The sequence below is a fragment of the Scheffersomyces spartinae genome (genome assembly GCF_019049425.1).
Source record: "Scheffersomyces spartinae strain ARV_011 chromosome Unknown scaffold_17, whole genome shotgun sequence".
Lineage (NCBI taxonomy): Eukaryota > Fungi > Ascomycota > Pichiomycetes > Serinales > Debaryomycetaceae > Lizanozyma > Lizanozyma spartinae.
The window spans coordinates 320571-340746 of NW_025065064.1; the positions used below are offsets into that span (position 1 = coordinate 320571).

General features: G+C 38.1%; 11 protein-coding genes and 2 non-coding genes across 13 annotated transcripts; 7 read left to right on the top strand and 6 right to left on the bottom strand.

Moving 5' to 3' along the window:
* Window positions 1-193: 193 nt before the first annotated feature.
* On the top strand, window positions 194-2236 carry MRE11 (MRX complex nuclease subunit; the record flags this gene model as incomplete). The annotated part of the gene is made up of 1 exon (XM_043192495.1): window positions 194-2236. One exon carries the CDS (start codon window positions 194-196, stop codon window positions 2234-2236), a length of 2043 nt encoding a protein of 680 aa, XP_043048159.1.
* Window positions 2237-2256: 20 nt separating this feature from the next.
* KQ657_001710 (uncharacterized protein) lies at window positions 2257-3168 on the bottom strand (the record flags this gene model as incomplete). The annotated part of the gene is made up of 1 exon (XM_043192496.1): window positions 2257-3168. The coding sequence occupies one exon, from the start codon at window positions 3166-3168 to the stop codon at window positions 2257-2259; it is 912 nt and encodes a 303-aa protein (XP_043048160.1).
* A 320-nt stretch (window positions 3169-3488) lies between these two features.
* Window positions 3489-3968, bottom strand: KQ657_001711 (uncharacterized protein; the record flags this gene model as incomplete). The annotated part of the gene is made up of 1 exon (XM_043192497.1): window positions 3489-3968. The coding sequence occupies one exon, from the start codon at window positions 3966-3968 to the stop codon at window positions 3489-3491; it is 480 nt and encodes a 159-aa protein (XP_043048161.1).
* Window positions 3969-4377: 409 nt separating this feature from the next.
* KQ657_001712 (uncharacterized protein) lies at window positions 4378-5697 on the top strand (the record flags this gene model as incomplete). The annotated part of the gene is made up of 1 exon (XM_043192498.1): window positions 4378-5697. The coding sequence occupies one exon, from the start codon at window positions 4378-4380 to the stop codon at window positions 5695-5697; it is 1320 nt and encodes a 439-aa protein (XP_043048162.1).
* A 72-nt stretch (window positions 5698-5769) lies between these two features.
* Window positions 5770-7705, top strand: KQ657_001713 (uncharacterized protein; the record flags this gene model as incomplete). The annotated part of the gene is made up of 2 exons (XM_043192499.1): window positions 5770-5774; window positions 5908-7705. The coding sequence occupies 2 exons, from the start codon at window positions 5770-5772 to the stop codon at window positions 7703-7705; spliced, it is 1803 nt and encodes a 600-aa protein (XP_043048163.1).
* A 34-nt stretch (window positions 7706-7739) lies between these two features.
* NPA3 (GTPase) lies at window positions 7740-8873 on the bottom strand (the record flags this gene model as incomplete). Its single annotated transcript, XM_043192500.1, has 1 exon — window positions 7740-8873. One exon carries the CDS (start codon window positions 8871-8873, stop codon window positions 7740-7742), a length of 1134 nt encoding a protein of 377 aa, XP_043048164.1.
* Window positions 8874-9007: 134 nt separating this feature from the next.
* On the bottom strand, window positions 9008-9821 carry EMC3 (uncharacterized protein; the record flags this gene model as incomplete). The annotated part of the gene is made up of 2 exons (XM_043192501.1): window positions 9008-9614; window positions 9667-9821. 2 exons carry the CDS (start codon window positions 9819-9821, stop codon window positions 9008-9010), a joined length of 762 nt encoding a protein of 253 aa, XP_043048165.1.
* A 1130-nt stretch (window positions 9822-10951) lies between these two features.
* On the top strand, window positions 10952-11023 carry KQ657_001716. The gene has a single exon. It is a non-coding gene; the product is annotated as a tRNA-Met (tRNA).
* A 982-nt stretch (window positions 11024-12005) lies between these two features.
* Window positions 12006-14366, top strand: KQ657_001717 (uncharacterized protein; the record flags this gene model as incomplete). The annotated part of the gene is made up of 1 exon (XM_043192502.1): window positions 12006-14366. One exon carries the CDS (start codon window positions 12006-12008, stop codon window positions 14364-14366), a length of 2361 nt encoding a protein of 786 aa, XP_043048166.1.
* A 307-nt stretch (window positions 14367-14673) lies between these two features.
* COX20 (uncharacterized protein) lies at window positions 14674-15216 on the top strand (the record flags this gene model as incomplete). Its single annotated transcript, XM_043192503.1, has 1 exon — window positions 14674-15216. The coding sequence occupies one exon, from the start codon at window positions 14674-14676 to the stop codon at window positions 15214-15216; it is 543 nt and encodes a 180-aa protein (XP_043048167.1).
* A 497-nt stretch (window positions 15217-15713) lies between these two features.
* Window positions 15714-18872, top strand: PEX1 (AAA family ATPase peroxin 1; the record flags this gene model as incomplete). The annotated part of the gene is made up of 1 exon (XM_043192504.1): window positions 15714-18872. One exon carries the CDS (start codon window positions 15714-15716, stop codon window positions 18870-18872), a length of 3159 nt encoding a protein of 1052 aa, XP_043048168.1.
* Window positions 18873-18977: 105 nt separating this feature from the next.
* KQ657_001720 lies at window positions 18978-19049 on the bottom strand. The gene has a single exon. It is a non-coding gene; the product is annotated as a tRNA-Cys (tRNA).
* Window positions 19050-19208: 159 nt separating this feature from the next.
* On the bottom strand, window positions 19209-20090 carry MED11 (Med11p; the record flags this gene model as incomplete). The annotated part of the gene is made up of 1 exon (XM_043192505.1): window positions 19209-20090. One exon carries the CDS (start codon window positions 20088-20090, stop codon window positions 19209-19211), a length of 882 nt encoding a protein of 293 aa, XP_043048169.1.
* Between the last annotated feature and the right edge of the window lie 86 nt (window positions 20091-20176).

Below are 20176 nucleotides of genomic sequence, written 5' to 3' on the forward strand. Positions count from 1 at the left end.
TTAGTCGTAAATCTTAAGCGTGATTTGGATCTGTATACATTTGTTGCTTATGTAATATATTACGTAGACGCGGAAAAATATTATTTTATGTGTAGGACATTGTGGACTACAAGATGCTTATTATAGTGTTCCTCTACTGCTACTCTAGTACTGCAGTATTGTTCCAGTTACCACTACTACCATCAGTTTTACTATGGTTGAATCTGATCCCAACACTATCCGTATCCTTCTAACTACAGACAACCATGTGGGGTACAAAGAAAACGATCCTATCATCGGAGATGATTCTTGGAAGACATTCCATGAGATCACCACTATAGCCAAAGACCATAACGTTGATATGATAGTACAAGGAGGAGACCTATTCCATGTTAATAAACCGTCTAAGAAATCATTGTATCATGTGATAAAGTCATTGCGTATGAATTGTATGGGTGATAGACCTTGCGAGTTGGAATTACTAAGTGATCCAAGTGCTGTATTTGACAATGGATTTGATACAGTTAACTATGAGGACCCGAATTTAAATATCTCCATACCTGTGTTTGCCATTAGCGGGAATCATGATGATTCCTCCGGGGAAGGGCTCCTACTGCCATTGGATGTTCTTTCTGCCTCCGGGTTGGTAAATCATTTTGGGAAGGTGGTCAATAATGAAGATATAGTGGTTAATCCTGTACTTCTCCAGAAGGGTACCACCAAGTTAGCTCTTTATGGGATGGGGAACGTTAGAGACGAACGATTGGCCCGAACTTTTAGAGATGGCCATGTTAAGTTCCTAAGACCAAACGTATACACTGAAGAATGGTTTAACTTATTTACCATTCATCAAAACCATGTACCCCATGGGAAGACGGCATACATTCCAGAAGTCTTCCTTCCGAGGTTTCTTGATTTTGTTTATTGGGGTCATGAGCATGAATGTATGGGCCAACCAATCTTGAATCCCGAAACTGGGTTTGATGTTCTCCAAGCAGGTTCTTCCGTGGCCACTTCATTATCTGAAGGTGAGGTTCCGGATAAACATGTATACATTCTTAATGTTAAGGGTAAGGCCTATACCATTGAACCGGTGAAATTGAAGACAATTCGACCCTTTGTAATGAAGGATATAGTTTTGAAATGGTCTAACTTACTCCCTGGAGAATCTTCTAGAGCTGACGTCACTCAATATCTTGTCAATGAAACAGAACGACTCATTGAAGAAGCCAATAACAAGTATATTGGCTCCAATAAGGAGTTATTTGACCAAATAGACCCTGAACTACAACACAAATACGTCCCACTCCCTTTAATACGTATAAGGGTTGATTACTCTGGAGGATATGAGTTTGAAAATGCTGTGAGATTCTCCAATAGATTTGTTAACCGAATAGCCAATATTGGTGATGTAGTGAGCTTCATTAAGAAGCGTGAACCTTCAGCAGCAGCTCCTGTGTCCAAGACAAAATTCATGGATAACGTGGGAGATGACTCTTCTCTGGTGATAAGCAATCCACCAGAAGCAGTGCTACAGGAGCTTATTGATCTGTTCCTTAAACAGACAGAGCTAGCTATTATACCTGAGAATGGGATTCACAACGCAGTGGAGAAGTACATTGAACAGAATGATAAGAACTCGTTGGAGAAGTACGTGAAGCAAGAGATCAAGAATGGTACAAGGTCTATTCTACTGCTTGAAGTCGATAAGAATTTTAGTGAACTGGGTGTCTATGCTAAGGATGTGCTTAAGGATGTTCTTGCGAAGCTCAAGGTTAACAGGCAAAAGACAGAAATCATTGATAATGATAATGATGATGATGATGATGATGACGATGATGTTAGGGATATGAAGCCATCCATTATAGAAAAGGCTCCCCTTCCAAACAGGAAAAGACGAACTTCAAAGAAAGTAGAAGTTGTTGCCAGCAGTAGTGAAGATGAAGATGTTCCAGAAGACGTTGATGTTGGTGATGATTCAGAAGACGAATTTGTAGTTGACGAAGATGACGAACAGGATGAAGATGAAGGTGATGGGCATAATGAAGTTGTATCTGATAGTGAGGAAGAAAAGCCGAAGAAAAGAGCAGCTAGAACAAAACCAGCAACTCCATCAATAAAGAAAACCCCACCTGTTCGTCGTGATAGAGGCAAGGCAACTTCAGGAACAAGTAGAACAAGCACCAGACGGTCAAAGGAGAATGTTAGAAAGAATGGTGGGAAATCGGCATTGCTCGATAGCATATTGTCAATTTAGCATTAGCTGTTTGGTTTTGTTTATTCAAAAGAAGTTGCTTCTTTGACAAGAGCATCCATATCAAAAGTTTCAGTTCCAGAGGTGAAATCTTGTAACAATTTCTGTCTTGTTGCAGCACCTTCTTCGTTACCGACTCCACCATAGAACCTTTGAACATTTAATACCAAGAGTTGGGCTTCGTCCATAGATAAAGAGCTTTCTGTTTCACAATAGCCATTCATCAATACCAAATTCTTGTTGGCTATCAATTCTTGGTGGAAGGTAATAGAAGTGTGAGGTTTGGCATACTCTTTATGTAATTTATATTCGGCCACGGTAGTTATCATACAATGTGTAGTCTCTGGTCCAACAAACTGCCATTGGACAAAATGCATTTCGTATCCATCACCTTTAGGAATAGGAAGTATGAAACTTGGGTTTTTGAAGGCATTAACATATATCTTAGCAAATTGTTCACTGGTTAAAACAGCATGAAGATTTCTTGGATCCAGTTCAAATCTTGCCTTCCAAATCACTTGTATATGTTCATTAGGTAATTCCAGAATCTTATCCACATCAATATATGATTCCATTGTTTTATAAGGAGCTTTGGGTTCCAGTTTATCTACTGGTCTTCTGATCTTGATTGTATGAGGGTCTCCATCCTGATTCTCCCGTTTAACTTCGGCTGCTTGTCTTCTTTCGTATTCTTCAAGTTCCTTTAAGGGATCAATTGCGTTCATTTCCTTTTTGATCCGATCAATGTCATCTTTCAAGTGTGTTTTCAACTCAGTTGTGTCCTTTAACCCGAGTTCCTTTGCCTTCTTGGCCAACTTGTCTTGGTATCGTTGTGCCAAATCAGATTGGAACCGAGTGGCTCCACGCACAGCAGTAGCACGTGCTGCTGGGACATACAAACGACTTCTAGCTATAACCTTGGTTAGTGAGATCATGGTGTTACTGGTGTGGTCGGTCAAAAAGAAAGAGAAACAGAATCTTTCAAGTTTTTCATTCCAGAAAAGTCTATACTAAGGATCGAACAGAGTCAAATGTTTATAGCACCAGAGTTAACAAACTTAGCCAAGCATACTGAAATATACGCTGTACCATAGATTACAATTATGTTACATCCATTAGGAAACCTACAAGACTAATACATTGTACTGCAATACACTGTACTACAATACACTGTACTGCAATACACTGTACTATACTATTCCGTACCACCTTGCACTCTGCATTAGTGTAACTCGTATATTCGTTACTATTAACGTTAACTCTCCTTAGCAGCTTCCTCCTCGGCCTTAACCTTTTCCATGGCTTTCTTTAAACTTTCAAGGTCTTCAAACACCAAGTCTCCAACACTAGTTGAAAAGGAATCTCCTTGCAGCTTGAGAACTTGCTCAAGATTGAAGTTATTATCTCTAAAGATCCGTAAGTTATCTGCTATCAAATGACGGTTCTTACACCCTGGGCATTGAATTAACACTGATCCCTTTTCATATCCTTGTTTGGATAATGTATGAGATGATCTGGTGTTACAAACTTTGCAGGTAAATGCAAGCATAAGCTGTGGATCAACCTTCCCGAGAACAGGTCTAGAATCGTCTCCTTCTTCTGGTGTCTTGTTCTGGTAACGGGTTGTGGATAATTGGAATTGTCTTCTCCATTGAAGGGGAATGCCTCTAACTAGCAAAGGCCTTGAACATGACCGAAGGGTCCTTGATATAGGAAGAAGTGAACTTGACCTCATTATTGTATTCTAATGTGGCCTGTCAATATGACTGCTCAATATGACCTATAATTTTTTTTGTCAATGTGACTTGTCAAATTGACATATAAATATGATAAATCAAATTGGTCCAGCATCTTCCATCTCTTCGCACTATAAAAAGGACCAGAATGTTCCTCACTGGTAATTTCTAATAGCAACTATTTCTAAATTCAATTGCTACATGAATCCCTAGAAAGGTGTTCTGGTACACTCTATACATTATCCTTGTTGATTCATAGGTCGTTCAGTAATAGCTGCACCTCGATCAGTTGTTACTTTTGTTATTGAACATCCCGGAGAAAAGTACTGCCGGTACGAATCGTGGGGTAAAAAATTTCACAAGGTAAATAAATGATACCGCTTCTTCATTGTAGCATACTCTCTTTACATGTCTTCAGCAACATGGCGAAGGATCTCTGATCCTGTGAGGTTCATGTTCAAAACTTATCTTGCTGCTGGGAAACAATATGAAACATATTCCAATCCAGATGTGAAGGCTGCCTTACTAAAAGGTACCAAACTATACCAACAGTATCAGCAGTATAAACTTTTAAGAGAAAATTCAATTGATATGAGTGTATTTCTGCCTATTGAAGTTAAAGCTTTAGGTCCTGTTTTAGCCGAAAAACTTGATTTGGGTGATTTGGACGAACGTGATATTGATTCTATGTGGAAAGAAGATGTGGCCCGAGATTTGAAGGGCATTTCATTTGATAATATTTTAGAATCTCCCATATATTCAGAAGCATTGAAATCTCCTCGTAACATAACTGATCTTCAAGCAAGGGTTTTAGGAGTATTTGCAGCATCTTGTCTGCCACATTTATCCGTGCCTATGAAATTACAACCGGCAATCTCTTCATTTAAATGGTATCTTCGACTCCTAGCAAATACTCCTGTGGTACTTATATTGAAAATACGGCGAAGGTTATTTTCTGATGATTCTTTGGGTCTGATTGATTTATTAGGATTGGAATTTGAAAAATCCCTTGATGATGTAAGAGCTACATTAAAACCAGAAACTTTACATGATCCAGATTTTGGTATTCGAAATTATCATTTCACTCATTTATCAAGTTCTGATTTATTAGCATTAGCCATAAGATCCCAACCTGCATTTCTTGATGCCAATGATAATTTTGAACAGATTCTCAAAACTATTGATTGGAATCAATTCAACTCATTACCTGATTCCTTCTGTGATACAATTGTCTCAAGAAATATTTCATTCCTTCAAATGCCTGATGGGATTGTTATTCCTACTCCAGAAATTGGTGAATTGAAAAGAAATATACCTTTGACAGCTACTTTAGGTGCAACAGATTTAATACCTGAAGATTTACCATATGATTTGGAATATGATGATCTTTACCTTTTAACTATAGAGAATGCTGGACTCAACCACAATTTGGAGCCGCTACTTGATGCTGTAGGAACCTCACCCTTTGAAGTTATTGGTGCAAGAGTAATGTTGGGCAATGAAGAAATCAATAATTTTTTCAAAGAAGCCACTGAGTCTCATAGCCATAAAGATAATACTCTTATTACATATGATGATTTGATATTAATGGCTCAAAAAGCCCGACTGGAAGCATCTGGACCTCCTTCTGCTGCACATTCCCTTTTCACAAAGCTTGGACAATGGAACCAAGCCAAAGTTACAATGGGTCCTCATAAGAATTGCATTTATCTTGGACCATCATCTTAATGTAAATAATTATGTATATTACGGTATATATATGGATAGTTTTATATAGTATTCGATGATGTCATGTTAAATATGGGGTTGGTGTTCGGGTGTCTCGTTTATTCAGGAGTCGGACACCGAGCACACCATAGTTAAAGTATTTGCTTTTAGGCATCACACAAGACGACGACGACGACGACCAATGAGTTTCCAACTGATACTCAATGGTAGACGCCTGAACCAGCCACGTCTTGTGGCCATGGCCGTGTTGATTTTCATTCTCGTGGTTGTGTTCAACCGTAGACTGGAACCCAGCTATGGAAGTGTGGCACCAGTGGATGAAATCGAGGAAACCAATGGGTATAAGGATGATTTCCTTGATAAGAATGTGCTAAATAGAAATGGAGAGAAACTCAAGACAGCTCCCAAATTAATTATATCTGATGAAGTGACCAAAGATATGTTAAGGGCCATGGACAAGAAGCAAGCCAAATGTCCTGATTATGTTGACTATTCATCTGTTGCTCATGGTCCATTAAGTTCAGGTAAACATCGTTATCCATATATGAGACCAGCCCCCAAATGTCGTACGTTTAGTTCTGAAGCTGTTGAATTGTTAATAGCAGAGTTGAAGAAACGGGTTGAAGATGTTGATTTAGGGAGGTTAATTGAGAACACTTTACCCAATACTTTGGATAGTACGATTCTTTGGCATTTGGATGAGAAACAAGGAGGTACTAGAGGTCCTCAATCATTTGTGGTAACTGGTGACATTCATGCTGAATGGTTAAGAGATGCTGCTAGACAATTGTCTGTGTATCAGCCATTGGTTAAATATGATACCAAGTTAAGGACATTGATTAAAGGAGCTATTAATACTCAAGCAGAATTCTTGAATAGTTCACCATATTGTAATGCCTTTCAACCTCCAATAGGTTCAGGCATCAAGAAGAAAGACCCCTCCATAGATCATGTGATCCCCAGGCCTGATTGGAGAAGAGTATTTGAGTGTAAGTATGAAGTTGATTCATTGGCTTCATTCTTAACTCTTAGTAATGAATACTATGACAATTCAGATGGTGGTGACACAAGTTTCATCAACTACAAATGGATGGCAGCACTTGAGAAGTTGCTCATAGTAGTTAAAAGAGAAATGATTCCTTCTTTCAATAAAGATAATGGTGAAGCAATGGGATTTTACTATGTATTTCAAAGAAATACTAATATAGGATCCGAAACATTACCTTTAGCAGGTACTGGGAACCCTGTTAATTATGGTACTGGGTTGGTTAGAAGTGCCTTCAGACCCAGTGATGATGCTTGTATCTTACAATTCTTTATCCCGGGTAACATTCATTTGTTAACAGAACTTAAACGAATGAGACGGACTTATTTCAATCAGGATAAGTTACCTGAATTCAATATTGAGTTGTTCACCAGCAATATTGATTTTCTTATTAAGAAGATCACCAAGGGGATTGAAACTTATGGTATAGTAGATCATCCAGTTCATGGGAAAGTGTATGCCTATGAGGTTGATGGCTATGGTGGTAACATCTTTATGGATGATGCTAATATCCCTTCGTTATTGGCCATACCTGACATGGGTTTTGGTGAATTGGACGATCCTGTCTATCAGAATACAAGAAAGATGATCTTATCCAAGAGTGGGAATCCTTATTACCTTAAGGGGAAGTTCTTTAAGGGAATTGGAGGTCCTCATGTAGGCGTACATAATGCATGGCCCATGTCATTACTTGTTGGTATTCGAACCACAAATGATGATGATGAGATCATCAACAATTTGAATTTGGTGATGGCTACAACTGGTGGACTTGGTTTAATGCATGAAACAGTTCATGTGGGTTCAGAAGGTGGTTATCAATACACAAGACCTTGGTTTGCTTGGTGTAACTCTGAATTTGGTAAGACTATATTACACTTGGCAAAGCATAAACCTCATTTGATATTTAAAGATGAATATAAAAATGAACCTTTTGACATCCACAAGATTATAAAGAAACAATAATACATAACAATACATATATATATATATACATATATCAACGACGAATGTAATTGGCTATGGCTTCGACTGTTTTCGAGGAAGCGGATTTGGCAGTATCTTCAAAAGCTTGTTGATAACGAGATTGGATATCTTCTTCAGTATTACTGGTAATTTCTGCACTTCTATCCTCTGGGAAAGTATATTCACGTTCCACTTCTTCCTCTTCATCTGGAACCACTTCTCCATTATGGTTGTTATCCTCTGGTTCATCTTCATAATCAGATAGCACCTCTGTGTCGTCATTTACATTCATATCTTTCATTAATTTGTTCAATGATTTGTTCTGTCTCTTCTTTTCCTCCAACTCCTTCTCCTTTAGTATTCTTTCTCTTTCCTTCAAGTAATATTCATTGTATTCGTCCACCTTGTTATCCACAGCCTTTAAGAAATCATCAAACCCATCTCCAGTGTAAGCACTCACACCAACCACATCCAATTGCGAATAGAATTCCTCCAACATCAATGACATGGAATTGACTAAGGAACTCATGTATCCAGAAGAGGTCCCATCTTCACCATTCAACTCTTGGTCCAGTCTTAAAGCGGTCTGGAAGGCTTCAAAGTCCTTCATCCATTCCACGGCAAAATCAGCCTTCTTAACATCGGTCTTGTTGAACACTATGATCATGGGTAATTTGGTCTTATACAAAATGGAACAAGCATACAACATATTGGACATGAATGTCGTGGGAGAAGTATTTCTAGGAGTATCAACAACATAGGCAATCACTGTGGGGAAAGTGGAAGCAAAGGCTTCGGTTATAATGGCTCCAGAGGCTGACCAAATAAAACATTCGATTTGTCCAGGGGTATCGACTATAACATGATTAAATTTATCGGACTTGTTCTCCACTAGCTTAAGGACCTGATCAATCTTGGTGGAAAACAAGTTCAATGACGTAACAATGGCACCATTGGGACCCAAGTTATATTGTTCCATTACCTTCTTATACTTGATAGAGTCACGTATATCAATGTTGGCACCAAATGGAACTTTGATGACGGCTGGATCAAGGTTGATCACATATGGTGGTTCCTTTTTGGAATGAAGTGTAGCGTTTAACCGTTGCATAAACGTGGTCTTACCAGACCCGGCCATTCCTATGCATAATACTGTTACTGGTGCCATAGTGTTAAGGTAATTATAAAGTAATTACGTTTGTTAAGGTAATTAAGTATGTTACTATAAAATAAGTAGGACTTTCATCATCACATTACAAATGGCATCTCAAGTTTGACGTGTGCTTACCAAAATAGCGATAATCATATATCAATCTTTAATACTCTATCAATAATGTCGTCAAACACAGCGACATGCGACAAGATTTGAATATTCTCTGCTTCGCCCTTGAACAACCTATCAGCCTTAGGACCCCCAGGACCAGTAAAGTTCATTTGTTGTTGTTGATGTTGTTGAGCCATAAGTTCCTCGGCAGATTCAGATCCTACTAGTAAGGAATATACCGGTTTAAGACCCATGAAATTGATGAAATACCATGAAATAGCAGAAACATATCTAACATTCAAATCTGGAGTCATCACGTCACTTTGAAGCATTTGTTTAAACCCCGTAGTAAGTGTAAATGGAAGTTTCATAATAACAAACCCTGGGAAAAAGTAATTGATCCAACCCATAACTAAGGTTTGGGGTATATAATTCATCATGTTACCTTTGAGCATTCCCATCATCTGTTCATTCATTTTAGGATCAGCCAATGGATTGGTTGCAGGTTCATTATTAGCTTCTGATTCAGCTATAAATTCATTGGAATTGAGCTTCTCAAGATAATATTTCTGACGTTGATCAAACGAATGTTTGCTAATCATGCGGTTGTTCTCTCGGAAATTAACAGCCCGTTGTAAGAATTGTCTAATTTAGTTAGTACTTATTTTTGGTGTATCAATGGTATCAATTCACATACCTTTCTCTGCTAATCTTAATTTCTGGTAACTTCTTAGATGAAGTTAAATAGTAAGTTAAATTGGACCTAAGAAGGCCAACTACCACCATAACAACTGATATGGGTAGAAGTACCCAGTACTTCAACTGAGGGTCTAATAGAAGTTCACTGGTCATGTCTATGGTTGATGATGTTTGGTTAGGTAGTGTTAACTGAGCTGAGGACTTTAATTTCAACAACTACGTTTTGCTTGGTGTTCGGGTCCAGCTTATATGTAGGCACGAATGATGACATAATAAGTAGTCGTATATTACCCAAATAGGCATGTAGCTTCATTGGTGCTATGCTAATCGACCATGATTAGCAATCAAAAATTGTTGGATAATATACTTATTGAACCACATATCAAACGTGTGTTCTGTAGACGCTCAGATTAACATGACTTGTAAAACCCAGAGTACTTCATCCATTCAACACTTGGTATGGGGATTATTTGGAGAGCATATATTTGCCAAAGGGGGTAGGTACTGTTTTTTGTATTATGGTTCTTTTTGGTAGGTGTATTGGTATCAATAGCTGTTATCATGATACAAAGAGTTCGACCGCAAGCCAAATTCTTGAAATATCTCAATCCGACATTGTTTGTTAGTGGTGCTAGTCAAATCCCCACTAACACTGGTATCAATTATGGAGGTCATATGATCTCTTGGGTGCCTGAGAGTATGACTCTTACATTATTATTAACAGTGTAAATTAGGGTGTATATTTTGGGTGTAAAGCACAAGATAGTACTGGGGCTGTAGGTTGCAAAAATGCCGCAGCAACAGTATGTCCTTACGTTATAGTAGTTTACTTGATAAAATATGTATCAATTCATTTAAAAATCCAGGTGTATCTACATTAAAAATTGAAGTTCTCAAAAGTTATATCTTCATCTTCGTGTCATTTGGATCTGAGGTAGTGGGTCAGGACATTTGCAAATTGACAACTCAGAAAGACTCTCAAAATTTCATATATTGTCTAGGAGAGCTATACAAAAAAAACTATAAATACTCAAAGTGGATTTGTACTTTGCAAGAAAGTCGTAGCTTAGGCTCAGGGGCTTAAACACCAAGGAGGGGCCTAACCAATCCCGATATATTATAACATCATTTGCCTTAAGAATACTTAGTTTTTTTGCTTAAAGTTTCCCAGAGGAAACATATAGTTTAAGGAGAATTTAGCTAAGTTTCCTTAAAATGTCTTAAAAAGAGAATATACGATTCCATGAGGGTAAGCGAAATTCCCAGAAATCTCCCAGCTAACAAGCGCCGTGGCGCAGTGGAAGCGCGCAGGGCTCATAACCCTGATGTCCCTGGATCGAAACCAGGCGGCGCTATTTTTTTAAACTTTTGACTACACACTAATGCTTAAACAATATCCCTTCGAGATCGAATTCCAACCGATCAAAGATACTGGCTTCGTTATGTCCGTAGTCGCAAATTGAATTGCATACTAAGTTCAAGCAATTGAAAAGTGGTCTGCTTAGTAAAAATAGATTTCAATGTGCAGAAAATGGCTTTTCTTAAACGACAACCTCAGCACCGTACTGAATTACGAACTACGTGCTTTGACGTCACACGGAATTTAAACGACAAAGTCCGATATGCGAGAATTTGTATTACCCAAACTCAACCTACATGTGTCAAATCATCTACATACGTCAAACTATCCTTCTAATCCGAACGTTACCAGAGACTTGGCTTACCGGTGCAACGTCTCATCATTGTTCTTTTTTCATATCAAATCCTTTATAGTAAGAAAGGGATACCTGACAAGACCACCAAACCCTGGAAGAGCCGTAGACGGAGTCTTGTATTCACTACTGTCAAAGGTGTCAAACTCGCGCAAGATCCAAAAGTGCTCAATATGCGAGGCTTTAAAATTTGAAGCCTTTCAGTAAGCTTTTAGTTTTTTTTGACATAAAGAAGGAACGCACGTTAATTGGCTGGTTGCAATATGAAGATTGGATAAAATCTTAATAATGTCTGAATAGGGACAAATCTACTTTCAAAAGCTTTGAAACGCTTTGTATACAAAAGAATGTTTCCTAGCTCCGTGCTCGGTCGTAGGAGCAAATGAGTTAGTTTCAAGGCTTTAAAACAAGTGACCGTTTATCAGTTTCTTTATATATTTATGTGCGTTATTTCCATCTGATAATTTCCATCTGATAATTTCCATCTGATAATTTCCATCTGATAATTTTCATCTGATAATTTTTCTTCTATTAGTGAAAGGATCGGACTCCAACCACAGCCATGGGAAGTTGGATAAACTCATTAACAGACAACCACAGGCCAATTTCTAAAAGTTTAACCACTATGGAAAATCTAAAAGAAAACAAAGATGGTAAGAATGAGTTGTATGAAGACGGTAAGAATGAGTTGTATGAAGACGGTAAGAATGAGTTGTATGAAGACGGTAAGAATGAGTTGTATGAAGACGGTAAGAATGAGTCGTACGAAAAAGTTAGCCGTGATTTGGGTCTGGAAGGTATGCAAGATGACCTTAAGAGCAGTACAAGTTCAGAAGAAACTGAGTATGATTTTACACCTGCCGATGTAGACGAAGTAGTCGCCATTGAAGATGATATTGATATGCCGGCTGGAACCGTACGGATGTGGGTTATTGCAATTGCTTTGGCATCTTTATTAGGAGGAGTCGATGCTTTTTTTCTCTTTCGATTTCCATCCATTTCTGTGGGTGCAATTGTCGCCCAACTTTTAGCATACCCTTTAGGGAACTTGTGGCACATGGTGGTGCCCAATTGGACCATTGGGTACGGTAAATATAGGGTTCCTCTTAACCCTGGTCCTTTCAACCAGAAGGAACATTCGTTGATTTATATGTTCACCAATAGCGTTACATCATTAAGACTTGTGAACGTGGCTACCACGGAACAAATCAAGTTTTTCAATGTTGATTTTAGCGTGGGTAAAGCTCTCGTGCTTAATATTTCTGCCTTCTTTATCGGTTGGGCCTGGTGTGGACTCGCATTACCAATCCTTGTATATCCATCTGAAATGGTGTGGCCAAGTATATTAAGTGGTTGTGCCTTAATGAAAACGTTACATTCTAGAGAAAATCCTTATGTGCCTAATTGGAAAATATCCAGAATGAGCTATTTTGCAATCATATTTATTGGTGGATTTGTGTGGTACTTTTTCTCGGATTTCATAATACCTTTCATTGCAAAAATAGGAGCTTTCATTACTTGGATTGTGCCAAATAATGCTATTGTGGGCCAAGTTTTTGGTACTAAGAATGGACTTTCATTGTTGCCAATTTCTTTTGATTGGACAACCATCCTGAACCTTTCTAATCCGTTAACTGTGCCATTTGTTCACGCTGCTACTGTGTTTTTGTCTTTTGTATTCTGGGTTTGGTGCGTTATTCCTGGCCTATACTACAAGAACCATTGGCAGGTAGGACATTTTCCCATCCTATCAAACACCATTTATAATGTTAATGGGACTTCCTATGATGCAACCAAAGTTGTGAACTCGAAATTTGAATTAGACTATGAGAAGTACGCCAAATACTCACCAGTTTTCATTCCCGTGGGATTTTTAATGCAAATTGCCTTAACTTTGGCCGCCTTTTCTTCAATGATTGTTACCATTATGTTTAGGTTTAAAAAGGACGTCATTAACCCACTCCGAAACCCAACATCCGATATTCACAGCGATCTCATGCTGAAGTATAAAAAATTCCCAACGTACATTTATCCTATTTCCTTATTGATTGGCATAGCATTAGGCGTGATGTATGTTGCTATATGGAAAGACATAGCACAAATCAGCGTTGGAGGATACTTTGTTTCCATCATCTTAGGAGCAATTCTTTATCTTCCCATGTGTATGGTAGAAGCTCAAAGTACGCTTGTGATTAACTTGCAAGCGTTTATGAATCTTGTTTCTGCATTCTGGTTTCCTGGTAAACCATTGGCAGTTTTATATTTCACCTACGTCGGATTCGCCACACTTCAACACTCTGAACACTTATGTCAAGGAGCTAAAATGGGACATTATCTTAAAGTTCCTCCCAGGGTTACAATGGTGGTTTTATTTGCTGCTGGGATGTGGGGGTCACTTGTCAATTGTGGGGTAACAATATTCTTTATTCATAGAATCAAAGATGTTTGTTCATTGCATGCACCAAATAACATGACTTGCAAATTCCAGAGAACCTCATTTAATCAACACTTGGTATGGGGATTGTTTGGAGATCATATCTTTGCCAAAGGTGGTAGATATAGTTTCATATTGTGGTTTTTTTTGGTGGGTGCAGTAATGGCAGTTATACTCAATGTGATTCAAAGGATTCGTCCACAAGCCAAATTCTTGAAATATCTCAATCCTACTTTACTTGTTAGCGGTGCTAGCCAGATACCTAACAGTACTGGAATCAACTACGCTACGTGGTTCTCCGTGATAGTGGTCTTCAACTATTTTATTCACAAGTACAATAATGCTTGGTGGAGAAAATATAACTTGGTGACAGCAGTTGGGCTTGATTGTGGTATAGCAATTGCCGCAATAATAGTGTTTTTCTGTATTACATACACTGGTGCAAGCAAGCACTACCATTGGTGGGGCACAACTGTTGGTCTGACGGGGTGTGATGCGAAGGGTTGTCCATATTTGCCTAAAGACACTATCAGGAACCCTGGTAAATGGTGAATGGTTTATAAGCACAAATTTTACCAACACACAATTTATATGCTTATGTATTCAATATCGTTTATAAATTCTATAGAGCTTGAATATAGGACTGATATTATTTAACAATAGTAGTGTCTGATTGCTATCATTACTACAACGAAATTGGGTTGTCGAGGTGGTGCACTGTGTAAATCGATTTTGGTGATATGCGGGCGCATCGCTTGGTGTGTGCGACTAATAAATGAGAATGAATTGACAGTCAAAGTGAACCATCAACACATGAGCAGGTGTCAAATACATTCTACACAATACAACAAAGTATAATATGGGTTGGTTCGGAGGAAATAGTGCTCCTATCAAAATAAGTGCTGTTACAGAGAGTCCAGATCCATCCAAACAGCCACAACAGTATCTTGAAGACTTACCACCAAAGTTTGAAGATAATGGAGTTGCTAACCAAGGTCAAGGACAAGGTCAGAATTCCCAGAATGCAGGTGTTTGGGAAGCAGCTATGGATCAGTTTAAATGGTCAGATTTCACTGTGGATCGGTTTGTGGGTATGCCATGTTTTAGAGAAGCCATGCTCACTGGATTTCAAGCTATGGGTGTTTTAGGTGTAGTGACGTTCTTAATTCACAAGAATCCTAGTCGTTCCTTGAATTGGTCTATTGGGGGGTTTTTCCTCGGGAATGTTGTTGGATGGGAGCAGTGCCGTTCTATTCGCAGAAGATCTTTTGAAACGGTCGAGAAGGCCAGGCAACGTAAGGAAGAAAGCAATGCTAAAAAGCTTTCATTGAGTCAAGATGTAGAAGATCTTCTGTTGAAGAAATTTAATGAGGTTCAAAATCATGATTCCAGTGCTAAATAAGCAAATTCTGTAAATAGAATAAACTTTGTATATAAGAGAATCAAATCGTATGAAAATATCAGTATGGATCTAAAATAGTAACGTATTAGGAGTGCTAAAGGTACTTTTAAATGTACTTTACTACAAGGTCGTTTAATTTTTCACTCATATCGAGCTACAGAACTTCATTAGTGTACAAATTATAAACTACCAATAGCTTGCACATACCTCAATACTTCTATTACTGTCATCTCTTCTAGTATACGTCAACATCAGATCTGGTCACCAGTATTCGATAGTTGTGATGGGATCTCGGAATATTTAAACGTGACAATAATAGTGAGTGGTGTCTGCCTCGGATCTTGTCCCCACAAATTACCGTTTTGGGCGAGGGGCGATTTCCAATCTCACAACTTAAAACCTTCAACCAAGTTGTTCTTTCTTTCACTGCTACTGTTCTTCTTTTTCTTCTTTTTCTTATTATTATTGTTGATGCCCTTTTTGTCTTTGCAATAGATATGAATAACCACAGGTTAGAAATAGAGTTAAGGGGTCTTAGGTCCAACTTGGTGAACTTGCCTAATGATCTTTGTACTATCTTGTTCAACGCAGACATAAAAGTGCAAGATGTTGTGATTGAAATTGTAGCTGCTAAAGGTCAAAAATGGTATGCTGGCTGGTCAGGCCAAGTATCTGGAGCTCCTAAGACGTTGGAAATGGATCCAACTTTTGCTCAATCTTTACAATTGTCAGGGAAAGAGAAAATCACGGTTAATCTAAAGTTGAACCCCTTTGAGTCCTCAGAGGTAATAGTGGAACCGGTATCATCATCTGATTGGGAATTGACCGAGTTACATTCTCAAACTATTCAAGATAAATTGTTATCACAGACTAGATGTGTGGCCTTACATCAGCCATTGATTGCATATCCAACCCCAACTACTTGTGCTCATTATATCGTAACTGATTTGGGTAATCCAGAAATGACGTTTGTAAAGTTGGCCCCCTTTTGTGATTTGGCAATTAAACCTAAAATGAGAGTAAAGAAGTCTGATTTTACTCCTGCTAAATCAGTGAAAAGTGTTGCCTCAAACGATGATAGTGCCAATAATCCAAGCGTGGTGAAGAGAGGAATATCTTTACCTCATAATCTTTTTGAAATTTGTTCTATTGTTGATTATGAAGTTTATGTTAATGGAGAAGAAGTGATGCATGTGCTCGAACGTCCTGAATTTGTTCTGGTGGCCATTGTTCCTGGACCAACATATAAATGGAATAGGGCTCCAGCAGCATCAGAAACTAAAGATAAGGAAAAGGAAAATGTTACTGCTGCTGTATTAAATGAAAACAAGCGAGTCATTGCTAAGCTTGTACATTTTCCTTCTGCTCCAAAAAACACAATTGGGTTATCAGAGAAGCTTGCCATTGCATTGGGTGTAGAAAATGAAGTAGGATCAATGGTTCTGCTTCTGTCTGCGGTTTCATGTGTGTCCAAAAGACCAGGTACTTTTACTATTCATCCGTACATCACTGCTACAAGAAGAAATAATCAACTTAGTTTGAATGAAAGAAAGGAGGAAGCCACTAGATTGGCAGATGCGTTAACCAATTATTTCTATAAAGGAAAAACTCCGTTAAGTGCTTCTCCACTTACAAACTATTTGAAATTACCCATTATACCTGGCATTTTACCACATGGTGGACTTTTGAAGTTTAAAAGAAATGATGCATATTCTACTTGGGTTAAACCCCATAATGGTAAGAAGCCATCTAAAATTGAAATTGGTGAAGAGTTGTTGAGAAGTGTGTCGTTTATTCAGGAATTTAGAATTGAATCTAATTATTCAAATGAAGCTATTGGTTTGGATTCAATCATTAGTGGGATTGTGGACTCTATTGCAATTTCTCCCAACAGCAGTACCCTTGTACATGGGAACGCAGGTAGTGGGAAAACACTTATACTTCAACTGGTATCAGAGAAACTTAATTCAGAGCATGGATATCATACCAAATACATTGCGTGTGAGACAATTATGAATGAAAATGCCAATCAATTAATGGGGAGATTCACCAAATGGATTCAGGAATGCAATTGGAGCAAACCATCTTTGTTAATTTTGGATAATTTGGATAAGATCTTACCTTGTGAAATCGAGCATGGCGATTCTGGTGTATCAGTTCAATTATCTGAATTTTTAATCAGTCAAATACAAAGAGTACAGGCTCAGAATCATAGCAATTTATCCCTTTTGCTATCTTCAACATCAAAGGAATCATTAAACAAGCTACTTTTGCAATGTCATTTGGTAGATGACTTTCTTCATTTGTCAGCTCCTGATAAGAATATTAGACTGCAAATAATTGAAACCTATTTGGGAACTAAATTGAATTGTGAAATCAAATTTGATGTGATGGATGCTGTATCTGAAACCGAAGGCTATTTACCAAATGATTTGAAGATTCTTTGTGATAGAATATTCCATGAAGTTTTGGTTGAAAAAGCTCAAAAAAAGATTCCAACTTTAGCTGCAACTAAGAAGCATCTCGAAAAGGCAATCATAGGGTACGTGCCATCAAATTTACGGGGAGTTAAATTAGAGAAATCTTCCACATCTTGGGAAGATATTGGAGGTTTGAAGGGAGCAAAGGATTTACTATTGGAAACTTTGGAATGGCCTACGAAATATGCTCCAATATTTGCCAATTGCCCATTAAGATTAAGATCCGGTATTCTTCTTTATGGGTACCCTGGGTGCGGTAAGACTCTCTTAGCAAGTGCAGTTGCTGGTCAATGTGGATTGAACTTTATCTCTATCAAAGGTCCCGAAATATTGAATAAGTATATCGGTGCTTCTGAACAATCTGTTAGAGAATTGTTTGAAAGAGCCCAAGCTGCCAAACCGTGTATTTTATTTTTTGATGAGTTTGATTCCATTGCCCCCAAGAGGGGTCATGATTCTACAGGAGTAACTGATAGAGTTGTTAATCAAATGTTAACACAAATGGATGGTGCAGAAGGATTGGATGGAGTATATGTTCTTGCTGCAACAAGTAGACCAGATTTAATAGATTCGGCCTTATTACGTCCAGGTAGATTGGATAAGAGTGTGATCTGTGACATGCCTAACTATGAAGATCGTTTGGATATTTTAAAATGTGTTGCTGCAGATATGGATTTTGAAGATGACGTTAACCTTAGAGAAATAGCTGAAAAGACTGCGGGATTCAGTGGTGCAGATATGCAAGGATTAGGTTATAATGCTTATTTGAAGGCAGTCCATGTCAAATTATCCAAAGATGAAGAACAATTAATGGTCGGAGCTTCTGCTTCTTCTGGAGATGAAAATACAAGAGAATTTTTATATGTTAGCTCAGAGAAGTTGAAGAAGGCAAGTCTTCGGCCATCAGAACGATTGCAAATTCTTAAGCAAATTGAACAAATTTTCAATAGCAAAAACACTGAAAACAATAAGAACAAGACTTCCAATAATGATGTCAAGATTCCTATTTCCCATCAGAACTTTGTTGATTCCTTAGAAGAAACAAAACCTTCAATTTCGGTCAAGGAAAGGTTGAAGTTGGACAACATTTACAGTCAATTTGTTTCTGATAGAGACGGTAATATGCCAGATGGATCTGCCAGTAATGATATTGGGGCTCGGACCTCACTTATGTAACTTAAAGTTAACATGAAGTAACAAAATAAGCATTGTTGTAGAATAGACAACGTTTGACCCACATCCTTTGTGTCAGGACTAGAGATGTAATGCTAAAAAAAAGAGAGCTCGCACTCAGGTTCGAACTAAGGACCAACAGATTTGCAATCTGCTGCGCTACCACTGCGCCATACGAGCTTTTTCTATTGTTGTATTGAGAAAACAGTTTCATAGCATCAACAGCACACTTAGACTCTAATTGTTGATCACGTGATATATGAAGATATTCTAATAATCTTTACATTGATCATATATAGTTATACTCCTTGTTTATTAAAGAAATTGTATACCTAGTGTTCATTCTTTCATTAGGAAGTCACCTGAAGCAGAAATATCATCTAAATCAATAACTTCAGGGAATGACAGTTCAGGTTTATCTAAATCCATGAGCCCATCTTCGTTATCTAAATCTATGATTTCATTTGGTTGTTCAAAGGCAGTGTTGTTATCTAATGAAGCTTCTTGTGGCTTTACATCAATGTCAACGTCCATTAAATTTTGATTCTCTTGTTTGACCTCATCCCCCTCTGACTTTACACCTGGTTCAATTGTAGCTTCCTTCTTTACTTCGTTGCTCGATACTTCCTTATCTTCAGTAGGCTCAGGCTTAATATCTATTACTGGAGTCTCTTCTTGATTATTCTGTTCTTTCTCAGTACTTTCATTCTTAGTCATATCCTTGGTTTCAGGTTGAGATTCAGATTCAGGATTTAGTGTAGGCCCTTGTTCTTGTTCTTGTTCTTGTTCAGGCTCAGGCTCAGGCTCCGGCTCAGATTCTGGTTCAGGCTCAGATGGTACATCCACTGGCCCAACAAGCAGATCCATGATTTGTAATTGTTCATTTAATTTGGTCAACCCCACAGTAGTGTTCTTCTGACCTACCGAAATGGGTAAAAGCATAATGTTGTCCTTATTCTTGTTGTAGACCCCTGTGTTGTCGTCCATGGTCTTGACTTCTTTCCGAAGATCAATGGCAACATCACTTATACAATCATATATGTCTCTAGCCTGTGACACTATTTGATCCTTCAATGGGGTGACGTCCGCTTGCTTTGGCTCAGAATAAGTCTCAAAGATCTTAGACACTCCTTCAAGAAGCTCCACTATTCGTCTATCTATAGAATTTAAAGCATCTAGCCGTTCTTGAATGAAGTTATGTACCTTGGGACTGTCAGTCATTTGATGGTAAGGAAGAGAAGTCACCTTGACAAATTGCGATTCAATTCAATTCTGTTCAAAATGTTTCACCTATCATAAATAATTAA